General features: G+C 47.5%; 1 protein-coding gene and 2 long non-coding RNA genes across 5 annotated transcripts in view; 1 reads left to right on the forward strand and 2 right to left on the reverse strand.

Moving 5' to 3' along the window:
• The window catches only part of LOC133228063 (voltage-dependent R-type calcium channel subunit alpha-1E), a 338,653-nt gene extending 318,541 nt beyond the window's left edge, over positions 1-20,112 (forward strand). For both annotated transcript variants that reach the window (XM_061383395.1, XM_061383394.1), the window contains 5 exons: positions 4,008-4,119; positions 6,981-7,109; positions 8,143-8,323; positions 9,429-9,619; positions 11,405-20,112. In XM_061383395.1, coding sequence (XP_061239379.1) covers positions 4,008-4,119; positions 6,981-7,109; positions 8,143-8,323; positions 9,429-9,619; positions 11,405-11,935 — 1,144 coding nt within the window. In that variant the 3' untranslated portion in view covers positions 11,936-20,112. The remainder of the gene's footprint in view (positions 1-4,007; positions 4,120-6,980; positions 7,110-8,142; positions 8,324-9,428; positions 9,620-11,404) is intronic.
• LOC133228064 (uncharacterized) lies at positions 794-8,219 on the reverse strand. 2 transcript variants are annotated; one of them, XR_009730044.1, is made up of 3 exons: positions 8,105-8,219; positions 3,983-4,116; positions 794-1,705 (listed from the first exon to the last, which is right to left on the reverse strand). It is a non-coding gene; the product is annotated as an uncharacterized LOC133228064 (long non-coding RNA). The 2 variants fall into 2 exon arrangements; XR_009730043.1 differs by lacking the exon at positions 8,105-8,219 and adding an exon at positions 4,358-7,034.
• On the reverse strand, positions 8,294-13,223 carry LOC133228065 (uncharacterized). The gene is made up of 5 exons (XR_009730045.1): positions 13,135-13,223; positions 11,746-11,902; positions 10,691-10,749; positions 9,260-9,645; positions 8,294-8,381 (listed from the first exon to the last, which is right to left on the reverse strand). It is a non-coding gene; the product is annotated as an uncharacterized LOC133228065 (long non-coding RNA).
• Positions 20,113-20,762: the final 650 nt, after the last annotated feature.

Raw genomic sequence — 20,762 nt, forward strand, 5'->3', positions numbered from 1 at the left:
ATCACACGCATGTAGTGAGTACTCAAAGGGCAAGAGTCCATCTTCCCAACGTAAATGGCATTTTGTAGTTGGTTGTGCTAGTGGTAAAGAATCCACTTGCCAATGCAGGAGACATAAGAGACATGGGTTCAATCCCTGGGTGGGGAAGATCCCCTGGAGGAGGGCATGGCAACCCACTCCAATATTCTTGCCTGGAGAATCCCATAGACAGAGGAGCCTGGAAGGCTACACGCCACAGGGTCGCAGAGTTGGACATGACTGAAGTGATTTAGTGTGCACGTGGTTAGTGAATTTTTCCAGTCTAGCTTTTATGGAACCAATAAATCACTAAATATCATCACATCTTCAGTAATTATCAGAGGAGTGAAATCCCAGGCTTGGGAACGAGACCTCTGTCAGAACACCATTTGGAACCTCTCACACCATGAATTTCCTTCTCCCTGTGGTGTCGGAGATCTGTTTTTGAAAAGCACTTTTCATAGGTCACAATCCACATTTGAAAGTGAAGAAAGATGACCAGGGCCGTTGGTCATTTTTACAAAAACACGTGATGTGTTGAAGTAGCAGGTGTGGATTCTCCTGTCTACAGAAAGCAAGTTCATGTTTCTCTCTGGTCTGTGCAGAAAGGTCAAGAGGTATGATTAGAGCACTAGTACTATCTTCTTGGAAGAGTTTATGGTGTTTTTCAAGGGTCTTTGGCTTAGAAATGGAGGAAGCCATCCCTCATCTAGATCTGTTTTGCCACGACGATTTGCTGTGCAAACTGTAACTCCCACCATTGGATCATCCCAGCCTCTCTCCCATATGTTTATTGATTCATTCATTCATTGATTTGACCAATATTTACTGAGAGTCAATGTAACCCAAAAACTGGTTTAGTCGCTGGGGATTCAGTCAACATGATCACAGTTTCCATGGATACAGTCCTTGAAATAGAAATTACAAGAGTGGTAACAGGTAAAATGTGCGTGTGTGGCAGGGGGGCGGGGTGGGGGGGTCGGCTATTGTGATGCTGTGTAAAGGAAGCAGCGCATGTAGTTTGAGGGTTTGAGGAAACTTCCTGAGGAAGCAACATTTGAGTAAGACTCAGAAGCAAGTACTTCAAGAGATGAAATAAAAATCAGGTTAAGTTTAAGGAACCTAAAAAGGGTCATGATGGATGGTGCACAGAGAGGTCAGGGCAAGTGGCAGCTGACAGATTTGGCAGGGCTAGGAGACAGAAGTGAAGTCTAGTTTCATCCAAGGGTAATGGGAGACACAGTCATCAGCGTGACGTGATCAGGTTTCAGCTTTCCAAAGGTCATTCTTTAGTCTGGTGTGGGCTCAGTGGGTTGGAGGGAGGCGGTTTGAGAGATGGAATATCACCTAGCACATGGCTGCAATTGTGTGAATTATTCAAGACTGTGGCTTGGATTAATAGGAAATGGAGAGAGAGCGCGCCAGACTGGAGAGGTAATTCATACACAGAATGGGTCAGGTTTGGTGACTGACTGGCTACATGGCATGCAGAAGGGGAAGGAATCAAAGATGACCTTTGGGTTTCTGGTTTGAGCTTTAGGCAGATGATGGCCCATCTCCTGAAAGGAGGAGCGCTGGTGTTCCTCAGGACCGGCTGTGTTTCTCAAGCCCTGTAGGGTTCAAGCAGTGACTGCTCTGGGGGCAGCGTGGTGAACATGACTGGGCTCCTCTCTCACTGAGTTTACACCTGGTAGAAAAACAGACATGAAACAGAATTATCAGAAAGAAAAAACAACAACAACACGTCATTTCTGATGATTTAATCACAATCCTAGTAAGTATGAGGATGGAAAAAAGTGCATTATGATCTGAGTGCATGTGAGAGAGGGCTCTGACCAGTTTATCAGATAAGATTTCCTTAAGGAAGTGACTTCTAAGAAAAATTTTGAAGGATAAATTAAAAAATGGCTTGCAAGGGACTGGGTGTGTGAGAAGCATGCTGTATGCTGGGAACAGCCTTTCTTAAAGTCCTGAGGCAGAAAAGGAGTCTGACACATTCAACCAAATGTGGTTGAGAGAGCCCAGCATGTTGGACTTCAGGGAATAAGGGAAAGTTATGCAAGAGGAGGGGCTTCCCTTGTAGCTCAATTGGTAAAGAATCTACCTGCCATTGAAACATGTATATTACCATATGTGAAATAGACCACCAGTCCAAGTTTGATGCATGAAACAGGGCACTCAAAGTCAGTGTGCTGACCCAGCCCGGAGGGATGGGATGGGGAGGGAGGTGGGAGTGGGGTTTGGGATGGGGGAACACACGTACAACTCGTGGCTGATTCATGTCAATGTATGGCAAAAACCACAATATTCTGAAGTAATTATTCTCCAATTAAATAAATTTTAAAATAAAAAGGGAACATTCACAACAGAAGGAAAAAAAGAGAATCCTCCTGCAGTACAGGAGACCCAGGTTCAATTCCTGGGTCAGGAAGATCCCCTGGAGAAGGAAATGGCAACCCACTCCAGTATTCTTGCCTGGAGAATCCCATGGACTGAGAAGCCTGCCAAGGCTACACAACTGAGCGACTAAACCATGCAAGAGGAGGATGGTCAGGCCTCTGGACTCTTCCCTATCAACACTGAGGAGCTGGACAAGGTTTTCAAAGTAAGAGGTCACTCAGCGTTCAGATTAGTCAAGTCTAGAATGTTGTTCAGTGATTTCAAGGGTCCTCTCTACCCATTGGGGACCCTGCAGTTACTCATTTTCTATAGGACAGAAAGGGGCCCATTTCCTGTAGAGCTGTGCTCATCTGTTCCCTGTGTTTCTCAAGCCAAGGCCCGAGGAGGAGGAGGAGGAGGATTGACATTTCAGCGGTTGTTTCAATAGCAGATGGCTCTCTAGCAGTTGTGAAAATTCAGCAGAAGCCCTCACCAGCAGCAAGGGGACAGGTCGGGTGAAAAACCTGCTCTTCAAATCTTCCCCTGTGCTCCCAGTCTAATGAATTACTTCTAAGTAATTGCAGTCCTTGCTCAGGCCTCAGATTTTCCAGTGGGTTCAAGAGTCATATAGCAACAGACCCTGCAGCAGCTCTTCCCATCTCATCTCTCCCTTCTGACCCCACTGCGAGCCGCTGCCGCATCACTGTGTCCCTCTTCTCGAGATGAGGAAGCTCAGGCTGCGTGCTTGCTTAGGGCAAAGGGGGTTCGTAGCAGTAAATGGTGATGGCAGCAGTGGCCATATTCTCAGGACAGGTTCTTGGCTGCCTTTTTTTTTTTTTTCCCTAACTAGCTGGGTGGATCTTATTGGCTGACAGTGTCTGCAGGTACCAAACGGTGGTTTACTCATAGGCACACGGCAAAAGGTCTCTGCACTTTTCATTCAGAGGACCCTAAACACCTGGCCAACTTTGTCTCTGTCCTTTTACCTCATCACCACCGAAGCATCCTCCTACATAGCCATCGACCCAGATGTTGTCACATCTTCAGCATCGCCTCCGACATCATTCGACACAGTATCTGGTACAGAGCAGTCCTTCAGTAAATGTTCATGGCATTCAGTTGTTTCATTTGGCCATGGATGTTGGCACAATAGAACCATACTCTTACTGAGAGTGGAGGAAATTTCTTAAAAGACCGTGACTGCTTAATATTTAAACAAACTGTTCACTGTTTAAACTATGGCATGTTTCCGCCGAATGGAGAAGCTGAGCAGAAACAGGTTTACAATCTAGCGTTGGTCTTCCATATGGCTGAGTGTGACAAATGATGTCATTTGTCACAGATATGCCAGTCGCCAGCAAAATGACGAATCATTCCAAATGCAGGTTGAAAACAGTGGTTTCTCTTTTCCAGTGTTCTGCACCCCCGCCCCCCGCCCCCCCAAGGCTAGCCACCTGTAAGCTGACAGGCTTACAACCTAGCCAAGGCTAAAGGGTATTGCCTTTGCTGGGAAGAAAGTCTTGTCTGGGTGGGAATTAGTAACGGCAGTTATGTCATGACTGTTTCTCTCTCATGCACACATTACCTCTGAATGTGGCATTGCTTTGCAGGAGTGGCCGGAGTGCATACCCTTCGATGAGTCCACTCTCCCCGCAGGAAATATTCCAGTTGGCCTGTATGGACTCAGCTGATGATGGACAGTTCCAGGAACAACAATCTCTGGTGAATGAATTCAAAAATTACTTCCTTGGTTTCCTAATCCCTCCCACTCTTTTTTTTTTTTTTCCACGTTCTATTCCATAACCATGATCCATCAGAAAAAAAAAGAAAGAAACACCTTTCTGATAGTCCAACCAATTACCCTGGGAGTTTCCTGCCATCTCCACTTTCCTGGATGAGTTTCTCATGTTCTCTGACAAATGCTCCCTCTTCAGGTTTTAAAACCCCAGAGGCCCCTTACCTGCTGCAGGAACTTATAATGCTTCAGGCCAAGCTCTCTTAGTTTGTGTCCCTGGGCGTCACATGGAGAAACAGAAGTAACAAATTAAATCTTGCCTTTGATTGGGAGCCTTAGGATGAGTCATCATAAGAATGACTGGCACCAACCAGGCAGAGTCATGTGGCCTAGGAATGCCACCTGTCTCCTGGAGAACTCGGGGGTGGTCTGTACCAGTGACTAGCTGTCTGCTGGGAGATACAGGAGAATCTCATGCCTCTGCTCTGTGTGGGTTCAGAAAAATTGGCCCTTGTGGTCACAATTCTACAAGATCAAATACATTCAAAGAGGTCTCTAAGATCACGCTCGTGAACCTAAAGATTTTCATCAGCAGAAATGGGCAAAATTTCTAAGAACTCTATTGAATAGAGTTTAAACTTAGAGATAAGAGAGCAGATGGAATTTTGGATTTTACTAATACAAAGCTAAAATAGGATTCCCAGAGATGACAGACTTTACTATTATTAGTTCAGAAGTCGTGAGGTCAAGTTCCCTCTGGAGCTTTGAATTAAAGCCCAGGTGTTGATTGGTCTGGAGAGAAAAAGGGGTGAGACCTGACCCCTGCAACAGTCTATATAGACAGTTTGTTTTAAGTGAGTTCCATGTCACATAGATTCTGATGCACCTGTGTTCTTCTCACCCCTTCTCATCCCTGTGTTCTTCTGACTGCTCCCAGGGCATGCCTCTGCATACCCCAGGGCTTCGCGAATGGATGTGTGGGTGGAATGTGGGTATGGCCTGCTTGTGAGTGGCATGTCTGATGGGATGGGTACCCTTTGGAAGGGAAGAGATACTTCAGTAGCACCAGCAAATGAGTGATTCCATTTCCTGGGACTGAGGAAACCTGGAATTATGGATGGCTGTACTGGGGAGACCACCAGACCAGAGCCTCCCCTCCCCTCAGTGTGTGAGTGGCAGCCTGAAAGTGTTCTTGGTAAGGTAGGTAAAAATACCTGGAGTCATTCCCTGCCTTCCTCTCTGAGGAAATTGGCACCAAGGCCCTGGCCTAATTGGTACAGACAGTTTAAAGGGACCTCTCATCATTTTATGGCTTGCCTGCTAAGAAAAATCTCAATCATGTGTTCTTTCTTTCACAGGGAGGCTTTATTGCATCATCCTCCCTGCAGGCTCCCCAGGGCTGAGCTGTAGCGCCAGCCCCTTCTGGATCTATGTTCATCTCGTTGTCAGTCCTAGTGTCTGTAGTCCAGTTCAGGTGTCAGCCCGTGCTACACACTCACCACTGTGTGCTCCTGCTCCGCGTCCTGGGGCATGGCTGTGATCTGTGTGTGTCTTGCACCACCTCTGACACCCATAGAGCGCAGTATCGTTACCACACAGACCGCAGCATTATCACATGTTTCAGGTGGGACATGTGTACTATATAAAGCATACGCTGCAAACACCCTAACTCAAGTGCACATATCCTGTCCCGTGAAGGCAGTGCTTCCCATTCACACCAGGGACCCCTCGGCCAAACAGTCATGGAGGCCAAGGGGGTGTCTTGACACCCTTAACTTTAACAGTACCCTACTCATACACCCATGCCTTCAGGGTGTCATTTCCTAAATATAAAATGCTCTTTTTCTGGTATAATCTCCAGATGTCCAAAATATTCCTAGCTCTCTTTGTTGGGTAGCCAGGATAAACATTTTTAAAGCAGCTCTACTCTTTATGCAGTGATACTAGCTGTCTATATAGAGCATGTACATTTGCCAAACTAACATTCCTTAACCAGGAAAATTAAATGATTTGGGCAGGAATCTAGAGATTTCCAATCCAACTTCTTAAAGCTCTCAAATGCTCTCATAGTCCAGTACAATAGCTACTGCCCACATGTGGTAACTGAACACTTATAATGTGATTAGTCTAAACTGAGATATGTCATAAGTGTAAAAATACACACCATGTCAAAGGCTTGGTGCCAAAAAATGTAAAATACCTTATTTTTATATTGATTATATGTTGCCGTGAGAATATCTGTATATATTGGGTTAAACAAAATCTATTTTTTCATATTTATTTTTGCCTTTTAAAATGTAATTACTAGGAAATTTTAAATTACATAAGTGGTTTGCAGTATATTTCTATTGGACTGCACCAGTCTAGAGCATTCTTGAAAGATGGCTACCCACACCCTTTTTTGGTTTTAATCATAAGAAAGCTCTTAAAAGCATGTCTTAAGATTTCAGAAATTGGTGACTTTCCTTAAAACACTGCTTTCTATTTAATTGACAAATTCTTCAGATTAAAAGAATAAACCCAACACTAGCAACTTACAGAAAGTAAATTTCATAAAGTGGTAAGATCTGATGCATTGTTTAGTAATAATTTAGATGGTCCTTAACTAGAAAAGGTAATCTTTTACCTCTGAATCCTAGTTAGAACTTTCTGTTTTGGGACATCTGGTATACCACATATGTGCACACAGAAACACAAACCTATGTATGCCTACATCTGAGACCTTAGAGATGGATGTCTCTCTTCTGAAAGCCATTCTTCTTATGGAGGAGGCAGAATCATCCACTGAAAGTGAGAAGCTATGGGATGGAACCAATTCCCACAAGCTTGGCTGTGTGTTTATTTCTAGGAGCCAGAGGTTAGTGAATTAAAAAGCGTGCAGCCCTCTAACCATGGCATCTACCTTCCTTCGGACACCCAGGAGCATGCGGGCTCTGGGAAGGCATCCTCTATGCCACGCCTGACTGTGGATCCCCAGGTAAAAGGCAACCACCACTGCTGTGTTCAGTGGCATCCTGGGCTATATTGGATAGGTGGGTTATGAAAACACATCTGACATCTTCAGGTGAGCCCTTGACTTGCTCCCACGCCTCTCTAAGAGCTGGATCATGGGCCTTCTCTGCGGACCATGCTCCTCCACACTGTGTTTCCAATGACAGTCTAGCCACAACAGGCCAGCCAGCAAAAGGGCGGGGCCTCTGGATGGGCTCCACATCCTCACGACTCCACTGGCTAGGCAAGAAGTACTCTCCAGGATGTTCCCCATGGGTTTTCCTTCCTTTTCTCTGTTCCTGGCTCTTCTAGCACATATGCAGTTACTTACACACAGCTCTGTGTCAGGACTGTCTGTCCTAACCAGCACAGACCACACCTCATTCCTTTGTCTGTTTTCCTGGCTTCTTTTTTTCTGTCTGTCTGTCTTACATCAAAGTTTTGACAGCGACAAGAAATTTTTGTGGATCTGTTTTAATATCTGTGGCAAATCAGACTGCCCGAGTTTAATGTGGAGCTGGGGTGGGACTGATGGAGAGAGCAATGCATTCTCAGGAGCCTTGCGGTATCTATTCAGTTACCAGCTCTCCTAAGCTCTAGCACTGTAGGGCAGCACCTTCTCTGAGGAGGGCAAGATACAAAAAGGCAAAGCCATGCCTCTTGCATCGTGGAGACTTTCTGACAGTAGCCCTCACTTATTTCAAAGCAGCTCAAGGTTCACGGCAGGTCCTGGCTGGGTCCCTGGGGTAGATGGCTCTGGGCAGCTTGCAGAGGACGCTTAGCTCCCTGCTCCCCTGAGCATGACAAGGAGCCCTGCAACAGCCTGGTGACCATGCTAACGTAAAGATGCTTTCTGGAACAGCCTCCTCCAGCATAAGCTCTGAACAAGAGGGGGTCATGGGAGGTGACAGTTGGCAATCTTCAACCCTCTCAGTCTTCTATCTTCCTTACTTTTAGACTCTTTCAGTAATTAATCCATACCTTGTGTTCCTGGGCGGGGCGGGGGCTCATGTTTCCAGGTGGTGACAGACCCCAGCTCCATGAGACGTTCATTTTCCACCATTCGCGATAAGCGTTCAAATTCCTCGTGGCTGGAGGAATTCTCCATGGAGCGAAGCAGCGAAAACACCTACAAGTCCCGGCGCCGGAGTTACCACTCCTCCCTGAGGCTGTCAGCCCACCGTCTGAACTCGGACTCAGGTGAGAAGGTCTTCACTCTGTGGTACTCCTGCTCTTGAAGGGCTGCTCCTGATGAGGACTGAAAAATCATGGCAACAGAATCCAGACAAAAGACAGGGTTATAGGAGTGAAGGAAGAATGCTTCTTAATCAAAAGGGTTCCCTATCTGACTCACATCATGAAACACAGCAACAAAACTCTCCCTAGTCATCACAAAGGCTAATGAGATTTCTTTCTGCCAGACCAGGCTGTAGAAATCATGAAAGTGGAGGTTTCTCAAGGGGCTTCTACAAACCACTCCTCTGCCTTAGGTATGTATTAGAGACCCCCTGGCAGGCTCTGGGTTTCACCCACCAACTCCATTTCAACCCGGACAATGCTACCTGGAATCGGTTTATGTATTTGAGTTTTGTGTCTTAAGGGAAGGGGTCATATTGATAAAAACAGAAAATCACTAGTTTGGTTCAAGCTGTTCTTCAGCCAAATAGCTATTCAAGCTGTTTCTTCATTTTACTAAACGAAGAAAGAAAGATAAAAAACCAATGACCTGCGCCATATCACGGGGCAGGTAAGTGGCAGAAAAGGAGCGTGTATGCTCAGTCCCTCTTTTTCGACCCCATGGACTGTAACCTGCCAGACTCTTCTGTCCATAGGATTTCTCAGGCAAGAATACTGGAGGGGGTTGCCATTTTCTCCTCCCGGGGATCTTCCTGAGTAGAAGTGAAATCCTTTGACTTCAGTCTCAGGACATTATAGTAACTATCCATTATTTCATTCATAGCAGCTTCTTAATTCCCTTCCCCTAATGCCATTTTCCCCCTAAAAAGTTTAGAGGATTCTTGGGCCACACTGCTGGCAAAGATTCTACCTTAATTATATCTAGCACAAACAGAAGCAGAAGAGAACAGTTGCATCCTTGGATTTGTAAGTCTTTCCAGTGACAACTTGCATACTTACCTTTTCACAAAGTTAATTTTCCAGCCTTTCTCTTCTGCCTCCCTTTCAGATCACCTGTTGACATGCCTGCAGAAGTCAGGGTCCTTGAGAGGCTTGGTCTCAGGCTGTAAGAGTTGTTCAGCAGCCAGGATGGCAGAGTTATGATTCACTGCTTTTTCATCTCTCATAGGCCACAAGTCCGACACCCACCGCTCAGGGGGCAGAGAGCGGGGACGATCGAAAGAGCGAAAGCATCTTCTCTCTCCTGACGTCTCCCGCTGCAACTCCGAGGAGCGAGGGACCCAGGCCGACTGGGAGTCCCCAGAGCGCCATCAGTCCCGGTCTCCCAGTGAAGGCAGGTCACAGACCCCCAACAGACAGGTGAGCATGGAGAGGAAGCCAAGCCTCTGCAGGAAGACAGGGAAGGGCGGGCTTTTAACACTGGATGCAAAATGCGTGCATCCAGCACTCACACAGACCTCGCCTTCACAGGAAACGATATCCATTGCGCACAGAGGTTAGCTACTTAATGCCTATGTATTCAGAAATGATATAAATTCACAGAAAATCAGAGAGTACCCCAAGAAAGACAGTGGTGTCTAGGGGTCAGTCTGACTGGGTCCTCAGAAATCAAAGTCACAACAAGTAAGTTCATAAATATCTCAGGCAGATTTCAGAGGAAAGGAACATTTTTTAAGGCAAAAAAAAATGTCTTTGGCTAATTGCATGATTCTTAGTATTGGTTGGAATGGTGATTCCTCTCTCAACACAGGATACAAAAGATCAATCCAATTTCATTTATCTAGCTTCCAGCTATCCCAAGAGGAAGACCATCTCTCCTTCTGCCCTGTTACTGAAACAAAGCCCAGTCTTAAGAAATAGCTACTAGAGCTGTGTGAAAACATTCCCTGGCCCTGTTTTCCTCCTCACCGCCATCCCTGGCTCCCTGCCTTACCTCACTCCAAGGCTGTCAGAGGCCAGATGGCAGACCCACTCAGTGGCAATGGGGAAGAGGAAGGGCTTCCATAGACAGCTTTTAGAGGCTGTTGAGAAGGGTACTTCTAGAGCAGTGCTGGTGAGTTTCAGTGCAGAATGGAATCACCTGGGCTTGTTATAACTGCACATTCCTGAGCCCTTCTGCTTCACCAGTGACACTCACCAGAAAGGAGAACCCAGAAATCTGCACTTGGAATGACCCAAGAATCTCCCAGAAGATCTCGAGCAGATGGTTCCTAGGTCACACACACCTTGAGAAATGCCTCCCTGGAGGTCTGTTTACCATCTCAGGGACCTTGGGGACTAGGTGAGTAGGTCAAGTCAGGCCTGAACCAGCAGATGAGTAGCTGGGTGTACAAGCCAAGCTAACATCAGCACACCAATGAAAACACAGATGAAGAAGGAGATGAGGGAAGGTATTTGCCATGTCCTGAGACCCAATTCCCAAGAACTTACCCCAGACAGAGCAACTCTAGGGCACTCATTCACCTTCCATGGAGTTGTCTTTCCTAAAACTGCAAGATTTTCTTTTAGTGTGCCACGTGATAGAGCTTTCTGAATCTTTGCTACTCAATGTTTTTATTCCATGGAACAAACATCTGAGAGCTTGTTATTAGTAGAAATGAAGGAGCTCAGGCCCCAGCCAGACCTTCTGATGCCAGAGAGGCACATGTGCTTATTGCTCAGTTGTGTCTCTTTGTGACCCCATGGACGATAGCCCGCCAGGCTCCTCTATCCATGGGATTCTCCAGGCAAGAATACTGGAGTGGGTTGCCATTTCCTCCTCCAGGGGATCTTCCGAACCCAGGGCTTGAACCTGTGTCTCCTTCATTGCAGGCAGATTCTTTACCCGCTGAGCCATTAGGGAAGCACAGAGATGTGTAAGCATAATGAAAGTTGACGCGCCCAGTAGTACTGGCTCCTCAGTCTCCTTTCATCTCTGCATCCCTGAGTGGCTGTGACTGGTATTGCATTGGCCAAAAAGTTCGTTCAGGCGTTCTGTTACATGGTACTGAAAACCCTGGACGACCTTCTTGGCCAACCCAATGACGGGGCGGGGCGGGGGGATTCCAGTGGCTCTCGGTAGGAGGGGTTAGAGAGCTTAACCAGGTCTCAAGTAGGGAGGATGCCAAACCCAGGCTAACATGCCATGTGTCTCCTGCCACACAGGGCACGGGGTCCCTGAGTGAGAGCTCCATCCCCTCTGTCTCCGACTCCAGCACCCCACGACGAAGTCGGCGGCAGCTCCCCCCAGTCCCTCCCAAGCCTCGGCCCCTCCTTTCCTACAGCTCTCTGATCAGACACGCTGGGAGCATCTCCCCACCAGCTGATGGGAGCGAGGGTGGCTCCCCACTGACCTCCCAAGCTCTGGAGAGCAATGACGCCGGCCTGCCCGAGTCTTCCAACCCCCGGCAGGGCCACCCCTCCCCACAGCGCTACATCTCCGAGCCCTACCTGGCCCTGCACGAAGACTCCCACGCCTCGGACTGCGGCGAGGAGGAGACGCTCACCTTTGAAGCAGCCGTGGCCACCAGCCTGGGCCGGTCCAACACCATCGGCTCGGCCCCGCCCCTGCGGCACAGCTGGCAGATGCCCAATGGGCACTATCGGCGGCGGAGGCGCGGGGGGCCTGGACCGGGCACGACGTGCGGAGCTGTCAGCGACCTCCTGAGTGACACGGAAGAAGACGACAAATGCTAGAGGCTGCTCCCCCCTCCGATGCATGCTCTTCTCTCAAACGGAGAAAAACCAAGACCCGAATTGGGAAGCCAGTGCGGCCCGGGGGGGAGGAGGAGGGAGGAAGGAGCTGGAAGGACACCGCGCAGTTATCAGAGGAGAGGAGGGGAAGGACAGAAGGCAAACCACTCAAACCCACCAAATCGCTCTATTTCCCTTTGCAAGATGGGCACTGCCATAGTTCTGCCTCTTTGCTGGGGAAAGAAAACACAAGAACGACGGAGGGTTGTTCCCAGGGGAGAAGGGACACGGGATGGCTTTGCCTCCCTTTGCCCCCTTCCCAGTTTTATGCAGCCATTGGGGGGAAATCGAGCCGGCCTGTGTCTGTGCCCATTGCCCCAGGAAGCCTGGGTGACATTCTGGCTCTTCCCTGGGGAAGTCGTGGAGACCCCGGGAGAGGAATCGCCTCCCTCACCAGCTCCTCCTCCTCAGCCAGCACCACGGCCACCAGGGCCACCGCGACAGCATCTCACGCGTTTCCCTGTGGCTTGCTTCCCCGCAAGGAGCACAGGCCAAGTTCAGGAGCATTGGATGTCAAGGGCGGGAGGCAGAGAGGGAGGAGAGCAGCAAAGGGGAAGGGGTCGGGGTGCCGTGGTGGCAGCAGCAAGGGCTGGTCTGAATGAGCCAAGCCATAGTCTGGCAGTCCTCACTATAGAGGCAGGGGCGGAGATGCGGAGAGCTGGGGTGCTGGTCGCTACAGTCCTGTCTGAGCCTGTCACCCGCTCAGGAGGTGCTGTGTTCATTAGGATAGGCTAACAGGCCCTCCTAGTCCAGGGAGGTGCCTGAGGCGCTCTGGTGAGGGTGATATTCTCAGAGTATGTAACAATCGGTGTGGCCAGGACACCAGATGATAACAGAGTTCAGCCTTAGCGCTGGTGCCCCATGCCACAACAGGCTTCAGCCTGGGAGATGCCAGGCACAGGGGAGCCCTGTGGCGGGGGTACTTCAGGGATTCAGCAAGGGTCAGTTTTCCAACCAGTATGGAGGTACTTTGGTACGTGGAGCGGGGTGGCACTGTCTCGCACATACTGGCTGAGTGTCAGCCCAGACTTTGGTCCACGAGCAGGCCCATTGCCGTGCCAAGGCCAGTGAGCCCAGTGCCAGGGGCCTGGCCACCCCCCAAGAGGGCCACACACACCTATACAAGGTGGGCTACACCTCACCTGCTAGGGGCTTCCGTAGAGATGAGAAAGGCCGAAACCAGAGATGCTTCGATGAATCTGAGTTTACCGAGGCGTTCCTGTGAGGGAGGGACCCTCGGACGGGCAGCTTCTGCAGCTGGTGTGTGATTGAGGATCAGTCTGTCAGGATTCTTTAAGGTGATGAGAAAATATACCTCAGCTTAGACCTGGGCTGCTGCTTCTAGCAAAGCAGGCTCCGGTGGGGCCTCAGAATACAAAGCGATATGCGTGGAGCCCCAGTGGCCCTGAATACTCCCCTGGGTGTGACCCCTTCCCGGAGTAGGAGCTCAGCAGAAGACAACCTCAGGACTTTGTTCCTAACCCCCCAAACTCAGAAGCATTGAGAAAGAGAGTCCTTTCTAGGCCGATCAGTGCTCCTTTCACTGTATCAATTATCCATTAGGGGACCATCCCTTTACACCCCTCTCCAGTTCCCCAGCACCATCACCATTAGGTGGAAGGATTTCCTGGAGGCGGGGTACTAGGCAGGGCCCTCCTCCCCCAGCCAGGAGTGGATGGAGCCTGCCTTCTGGGGCTCTCCCTGGGGAGATTCAGAGGCTCCCTGGCTGAGATTATAGCAGATAAATACTCTATCCTCCTCCAGCCCTGGCAGACTTCACCTCTTAGGTAGAGCAGTCAATGGCTGTTATTTTTCTTATGAAATTGGGGCTTTTTTTTTTTTGCTTTGTTTTGTTGTTGAAATAGAAAGAAGGTATCATTGTATCAGCTCTGAAAAGCCAGATTCAACGCTGTGGCTGCAAAATCATTTGTAATGGCCCTGCCTTCTGCCCTAGACAGGGATGGCGCTTCCTGGCCACAGTCAGCCCACAACCAAAGTCGTCCCCCGCAGGAGACCAGTGAGGCAGACACATAGGCCGCCGGCTCTGAAGCACTGTTTCCCCTTTCCTCTCCGGCTCAGCACACCCGTGTGCCCCGGGGGTCACTGGGATCGGGACCCTGTAGCACCCAGACCCTAAGAGGCGGAGTTGTGACCTGAGACTCAAGACGTGGGGCCTTGTGCTGTCTTAAAGGTTTCCTCCGCTCAGTGTCATTTCCTGCCCAAGTGCTGCTATTATGGGCTGCTTTGCACAAAACTGCTTGCTTCCACCTTGGCAATGCAGCTTTCCCAGTTAGCCCGTCGCTCTGTGTTTTGAGAAAAGGCATTGAAATAACCCCTACGCCATGGCGACAGGAGACATGGAGGCTGGCAAAATTACCAGAAGTGGGACTTGCCTGCACACGACATTACAGACACTCAGTGTGCTGTGCCGGGAAGCCTTCCTGGACACCTGAACTCCTTCAACTCACATCCACACGAGCACCTGGTCCCAGAGAGGGGGTATCATGCACCATAGATGCAGGTCCCTGGCCAGCCCCCTGGGCTTTTTTTTTTTTTTTTTTTAAAGTACACATGAACTTACCAACTCATCTCTTATTCCACTTCCCCTGACCGAGAAATCAGGTTCCTTATCCTTTAGCCTGCATTTGCCCTTCTATTAAGACCAGAAAATAAAAGGCAATTTTCTGTTAAGTCACGGAACACATTAGCATAATCTTATAATGGTTTCCTTCCACCTCTGAATAAATATGAACCCAAACCTTGCCTGTCACAGCCAACCAGGAGATCCATTCCTTGGTAGCAGATTCTGCCTCTTTCCCTTGGGAAGAGGCCCCCTTTGAATCGCAAAACCTCTGCTTCTCTTTGCATTAAAAAGTATGGCAGCATCTTGAAAAATTCCAGGTGGACCACCACCTTGCTTGAGGCACACAGCATGATCAAGCTTAGCACTGTAGGTCCCCTCAGAAGAGTCTCCGGCTACGTGTCCAGTTTCCTTTGCTAATATGAGTCTTCAGGATCCCCTCAAAATAAGAAGGGAGGTGATGGGGAAAAGAAGGTGGGGGGGGAAAGGAAAAGAAACCAAGGCAGAGAGAGATTCTAACTAGCTTGGTATATAGATACTCCTCTCTTCACTTAAGGCTCCAGACAGACTTCTGGTGGGAAATTCTTCTCTCTTTATAGATATACTTGTCCCTCTGCCAGTCTCAGTCACTGAGGGGGCCAAGTGCCAGCAGACCTTCAGACGGGGGTAGAGCTCTAGGCCAAGGTGCGCTGTGAGCTGGGGTCAGGATAGAATCACCTACACTGTGAAGGGACGGTACCCTTGAGGGTCCCCCACGCTCAATGTAAACCGTGAAATAGCTGCCCACTGTGGGGCTGTGTCCTCTTCTAGCTGAGGAATCTGTTTCTATTCTGGGGTTTGCTTCTCCCCATTCAGCGTTCCTATGAGGTTCCGAGATCCCTGATACCACCAGTTCTCTGAAGCTGAACTCCAGATCTTCTGGTTTTGCCTTCCCTTGACACAGGGATCACAAGAAGACCCCATGTTCCACCACCTGGCCGGCACGCATCCTCCATACCCATCCTCTTTAGCACGGGCTTTGTGATGAGCCTGGATGCCCTCCCAGCAGAGCCCTCATCTTGCCACATATTAGCAGTGACACAGCTCCTGAGAAGGTTTTGTGTTCATGTCAGACTCTTTGTGACCCCATGAACTGTAGCCCACCAGGCTCCTCTGTCCATGGAATTCTCTAAGCAGGAAAACTGGAGTGGGTAGCCATTCCCTTCTCCAGGGGATCATGTTAAGTCCACCCAGTCCAAGCTTATTTGCTGGGCTCTCTGCCCTTTCGGGCATGCCTGAATCTCATGAAATACAGTCGGGACTCACCTGGTGATTATTCATGAGATGATCAGAAACAGTATAAGCTGTAGAACTGCTGCTGGTGTGTATAAAATGTCCACATACTCGATGAACGCCCATTGCAGGAAAATGAGGTCTCTCCTGGAATAACGAAACAAAATTGAATAATCTGATGTTTTAAGAAAGTTTGCAATTTTTTTTTTTTTTACTCCATCCTTATTTCTAAAGCCTGCTCTGGATGTCTCATTTTTGGACAGACTATTTCTTTAGTGGGTCATGCCAGGGATAAATTGAGAAATTCTTTAATTTCTTACCTCATCTTTTAAGGTTGTATTGGAAAAGGGCATATGTATCACAGGAGGGGAGCAGAAAGTCACCTATTTTGCAGGGATTTTATGAGACCTGAAGATTAAGGAACTTTCGCTGCTATTCGTACCAGTTTCATGTCTGTTAATGTTTTGTGATCCTCAAAGGCCCAATGCCACTGTATGCAAAAAATCAGGGTGAGGAGAGACATGTCCATGCCTTGGGGTAGATTGTTCTTCACTTGCTTTTCATCTATCCTGTTCATATTTCTCTCCTGAATTCCAGAACACCGAGCACTGTTCTGGAGTTTCAGAAGGGGACTTTATGCTGTCAGAAAGGAGGATGACGTGGGCCCCCTGCAAGTGGACAGTCAGGGCATGATGGTTTAACTCCAGCCACCCAGAAGGAGTCAGGTCCAGATTTGGATAACTGTATATCCACACTAGAGGCTCTTATTTTAACAAAAGCCAAATGAGATTAACTCAGGAGTTATGACCCAACCTTTCCACGAGGTGATCAGAGGAGATCCTACATGAATAAACACTGCCCCTGTCAGCCGTGTGGACATTTTGATTTTTGTTTTTTCCTCTCTGAACCACCCAGTACATCGTAGCCAGGTCTAATAACCCTACAGAGCAGCAGCCAATGGTTCTCTGCTGACTCCAGGGGTGGGCTCACCTCCAGCCTGCCACGGTGATTGTCAGCTGCCCTGTGCTGCAGTTCACCCGCTCAGAGAACACAGACATACCACTTGTGGGGCAGGGGGACAAAAGACTAGGAAAAGACAGAACCATCCTTGGTATCCGATGGCCGTCTTTTTCTTCTCTTGAGTCTGTTCTGCTTTGAGCCTCTGAAGCTTATGCATCTTAGATCACTCCAAGCCAAAGAGAACAGATTCATAGATTCTCCCATCCTACCCAAGGGCCTGGAACGCTGCCCTTAAAATTCACACCAGTTAAGCAGCAGGAATGGAACTCAGATTAAAGTCTCATCACGTTGCTGGAGTGTCCCCAAACTGCCTATTTTTATAGTCTTGTTTCCTTCTATTCCCTCCCCACCCCATGCCAAAAACATGGCTAGTATCTTGACCTTCTAAATGCAAGAAGGGATTTTATAATAAGCTGTGTTATTATGTAAATTACTGAGTTTGAATTCTTATTTCTGGGGGTTTGAAAGAGTTGAGTAGATCAGGTAAAAAGAGAAAAGGGGATTTGTGTTTATTTTAATTTGGATTTTGGTTTGGTTTGGCTAGTTGCATTTTTTGGTACAAGACCTACTCTAGAACAGCAGGGAGGGATAAGTACGTGCTCTGCAGTGTTTCTAAATTAACTTCTCTTTAGGAATTAATTTCTGTCCAGTTTAATGATGTGATACTTAAGTCAAAAATCTGAGGTTACACAGTACCAAATCTAGCTTCTCTCTCTGGGTTCCTTTTTATCTTCTTTTTCCTTCTAAGTCAGCTTTTGTCTCTTGTTTCTTTTCCTTTTAGGGACTTAATATGTCATCTAGAATACTGAAAAACTATGAAAACATAGGGGAAGCCCAGGAAATAATAAAATGGATGTGGGATTTTTATAGGACATCTTTAATAATTACAAAACTTATGTCTTTATGAAAAGATTAAAAAAAAAACTTTTAAGGGCATAGTAATTTGGGAAATGAAAATTATTGGGAGTCAAAAATAATAAATGCTACCCCAGCCTTCTGTAGTAACTTATGCCTTCAGCATAAGTTTTCCCTTATTGGGAAAATTAAAGTACTAATGCTTGGCTAGTTCGTGGATGTGTTAAGTGTTTGGAAGTAAGTTAATAACTCAGCATTTTAATAAAGCACTTATTCTCTACAAATCACTTTAGAAAAGTCTTCACTCCCTATATTCCATTTAGTCTTGGCATTGCTCTAAGCATTTTTTTTTTTAAACTTTATGTTTAGTGAAACCTGAATCCAGGATTTGCTTTAATTTCACCCTCTATTTTTTCCCATCTTCCCCTTCCTCCTTTTTTTAGCTTTCTAATGACAACAGAAATCCAGACTTTCTGTTTTTAATCCAGAAAGGCAGCTGAGTGTTCATGCTCAGAGCTTCCCAGTGCCATCTTTGTGGACACTGAGCCAGTCTTAGGTCAGATGCTCACAACACGTAGGATCCTCCTGAGACACATTCTCCTACTCAGCACTGGAAATCTGGAAGGAGCTTTCTGTGTGAGTGAGTGTGTGTGTGTGTGTGTGTGTGTTCTGCCAGTTTGTCAGAGATAAGAATGGATTATTCTCTGTGTTCTGGACCAGATTCTAGAATGTTTCTAGAATGTATACCAGGCAGTACCACTTCCTTCTTGGTTCACTCAGAGGAAGACCCCCCAACCTGCAAGGGGACTAAGTCAAAGCTACCAAATTCAACTTTGACCTTCTCTGGTGACTCAGTTTTCTTTCCAATACTCTAATTTCTTCTAGCGATGGCCTGCATCACACCAAGAACCGCCACTCAAAGCAAGCCTATTAGATACCTTGATAAGGGATGAGCAGGAAAAAACACACTCCAAAACTTCAAAGTGCCATTAATCAACTTTTAAAAATAAAGGTAACAGGAAATGAGGGCTAAACAATGTAACCTAACTGCCAACTAAAGTCTACAGTAGTCTGGTCTTAGTTACATTTGATATGGAGCTATATAGTGTTAAGCAGATTCCAACAGATTTATTAAAAACATAGGTATTGTATTTTAATGGCTACCAATGGAGATATATACTTAGCCTGCAGGCCAAACATCAATCAGTGTTTTTCTATCCTGGGGTTTTGTCACCAAGCCAAAATTTATACAAAGCCACCCTAAGTGCTGTTGATTGCAGAGGAACCTCCCTCTTGGTGGCATTAGAGAGCTGTCCAGCCAGCTCCACTCAAACTGAGTCCATGATTTAGAACTCACACATAAAAACAAACAGGAGAAAAATCTAAAAAAGTTAGTATGTGGAGCATCTCATAGCTGGGACGAGTTGGGTAGAGGTGAGAAAAACAAACTCTAGAACAAAGACAAGGTTAAGGTGGGAAATACCAGCTGGTCCCAGAAAGAGGAAGGCATGTGACCTGGGATCCTCATTTTTGCCAGATCACGGACCAGCTTGTTAGCATGGTACTAGAGACGGCCTCTTTCCACTCTACGTGGTGGATTTAAAGGCCTCAGAGGATTCATAGAGCCCTGAAAAAAATTTTCCAGACTTGGGAGATGGAAAGAAAGGAGGTTCTTGCTTTCAAGCAGCCTGAAGACAACCTCAGTGACTTTAGCTGCTCTTCAATAAAGTAGTGCCAACAGTGGACAGATTTTGTTGACCTTCCGTGTGGCACAAGTGTCGTGGGAGGGGAGAGGGAGGAGGGGAGGGTAAAGGGAAGAGGGGCGGAGAGTGGCACAGGAGAGGAGTTTCATCATGAATAAATGTCAGACTCCACATGGCACTCTGCTAGTAGCCTCGGAGGATAACATTGCAAGGAAATGGACAACAGGGTGTCCAGGTCATACCCTCTGTCCTTTGGGATCCAAGGTCAGGACATTCCACCCCTTGGTTTGCTCTTACAGGATGCGCACTTCAGATAGGATCGAACGGGAAACTGGGTGCTCTGCCTTAGGCTGTTAAAACGCTGCCACCTGTGTTAGAAAACACGTGCGAGTCAAGGCACTCCAGATGCTTCCTTACGGGCAGCATCCACTGCGGTGTGGCGTGCCAGCCTGATGCCCCTTCAGTGACGTGCGTGACTGGCAGCCAGTGCTGGCCCGCCCACAGTATCGGTGCATCTCACCCAAAGCCAGAGTTCAGCACTGCATGTTGACCAGGTGGATATCCTGTAACATAGATGCTCGTTTGGATCCAAAAGGAAAACCATTAAAAATTAAAGAAAGACAAACAACTTTCATGTTTCTTTGGGGGGGTGTGGTCCAAGAAAATAAATAAAACCTTGTTGTAAAGAATTCATCAGCCTGATTTCCTTCTCTCATTCAATGTGTTTCTTTGAAAGTGAAATCGCTCAGTCGTCTCTGACTCCTTGCGACCCCATGGACTGTAACCTACCAGGATCCTCTGTCCATGGGATTTTCCAGGCAAGAGTACTAGAGAGGGTTGCCATTTCCTTCTCCAGGGGATCTTCCCGACCCAGGGATAGAACTAGGGTCTCCCACATTGCAGGCAGACAGTTTACCGTCTGAGCCACCAGAGAAACCATGTGTTTTCTTTGCTCCCATTCAAAAAGGAGATCATGGGAGTGAAACTTTGCTCTCAGGGATGCTCAGTAGGAAAGGGGGGATGGGAGTGGCAACAGCTTCCAGATGTGGATGTCTGCTCAATCCGTCTGGCTATGAGGAATTCCAGGGTTTCCCAAAGTTCCAGGACATCCTGTCCTAGAAGATTTTCTTGTATTATAAATGTTCGTCTTAGAGGAAATAAAAAATAAATAACCAGACAAACTGGTTCCCTGAAGCTGAAAAAGTTGGGCAGATTTTTCTGATCAGAAAAATACCATTTCTGGGGGAAGAATTTTAAAACAGGCAGAGGGCTTCTCTGGTGGCTCAGTGGTAAAGAGTTTACCTGCCAGTGCAGGAGACACAGGTTTGATCCCTGGTCC

This window comes from Bos javanicus, chromosome 16 (assembly GCF_032452875.1).
Source record: "Bos javanicus breed banteng chromosome 16, ARS-OSU_banteng_1.0, whole genome shotgun sequence".
NCBI lineage: Eukaryota > Metazoa > Chordata > Mammalia > Artiodactyla > Bovidae > Bos > Bos javanicus.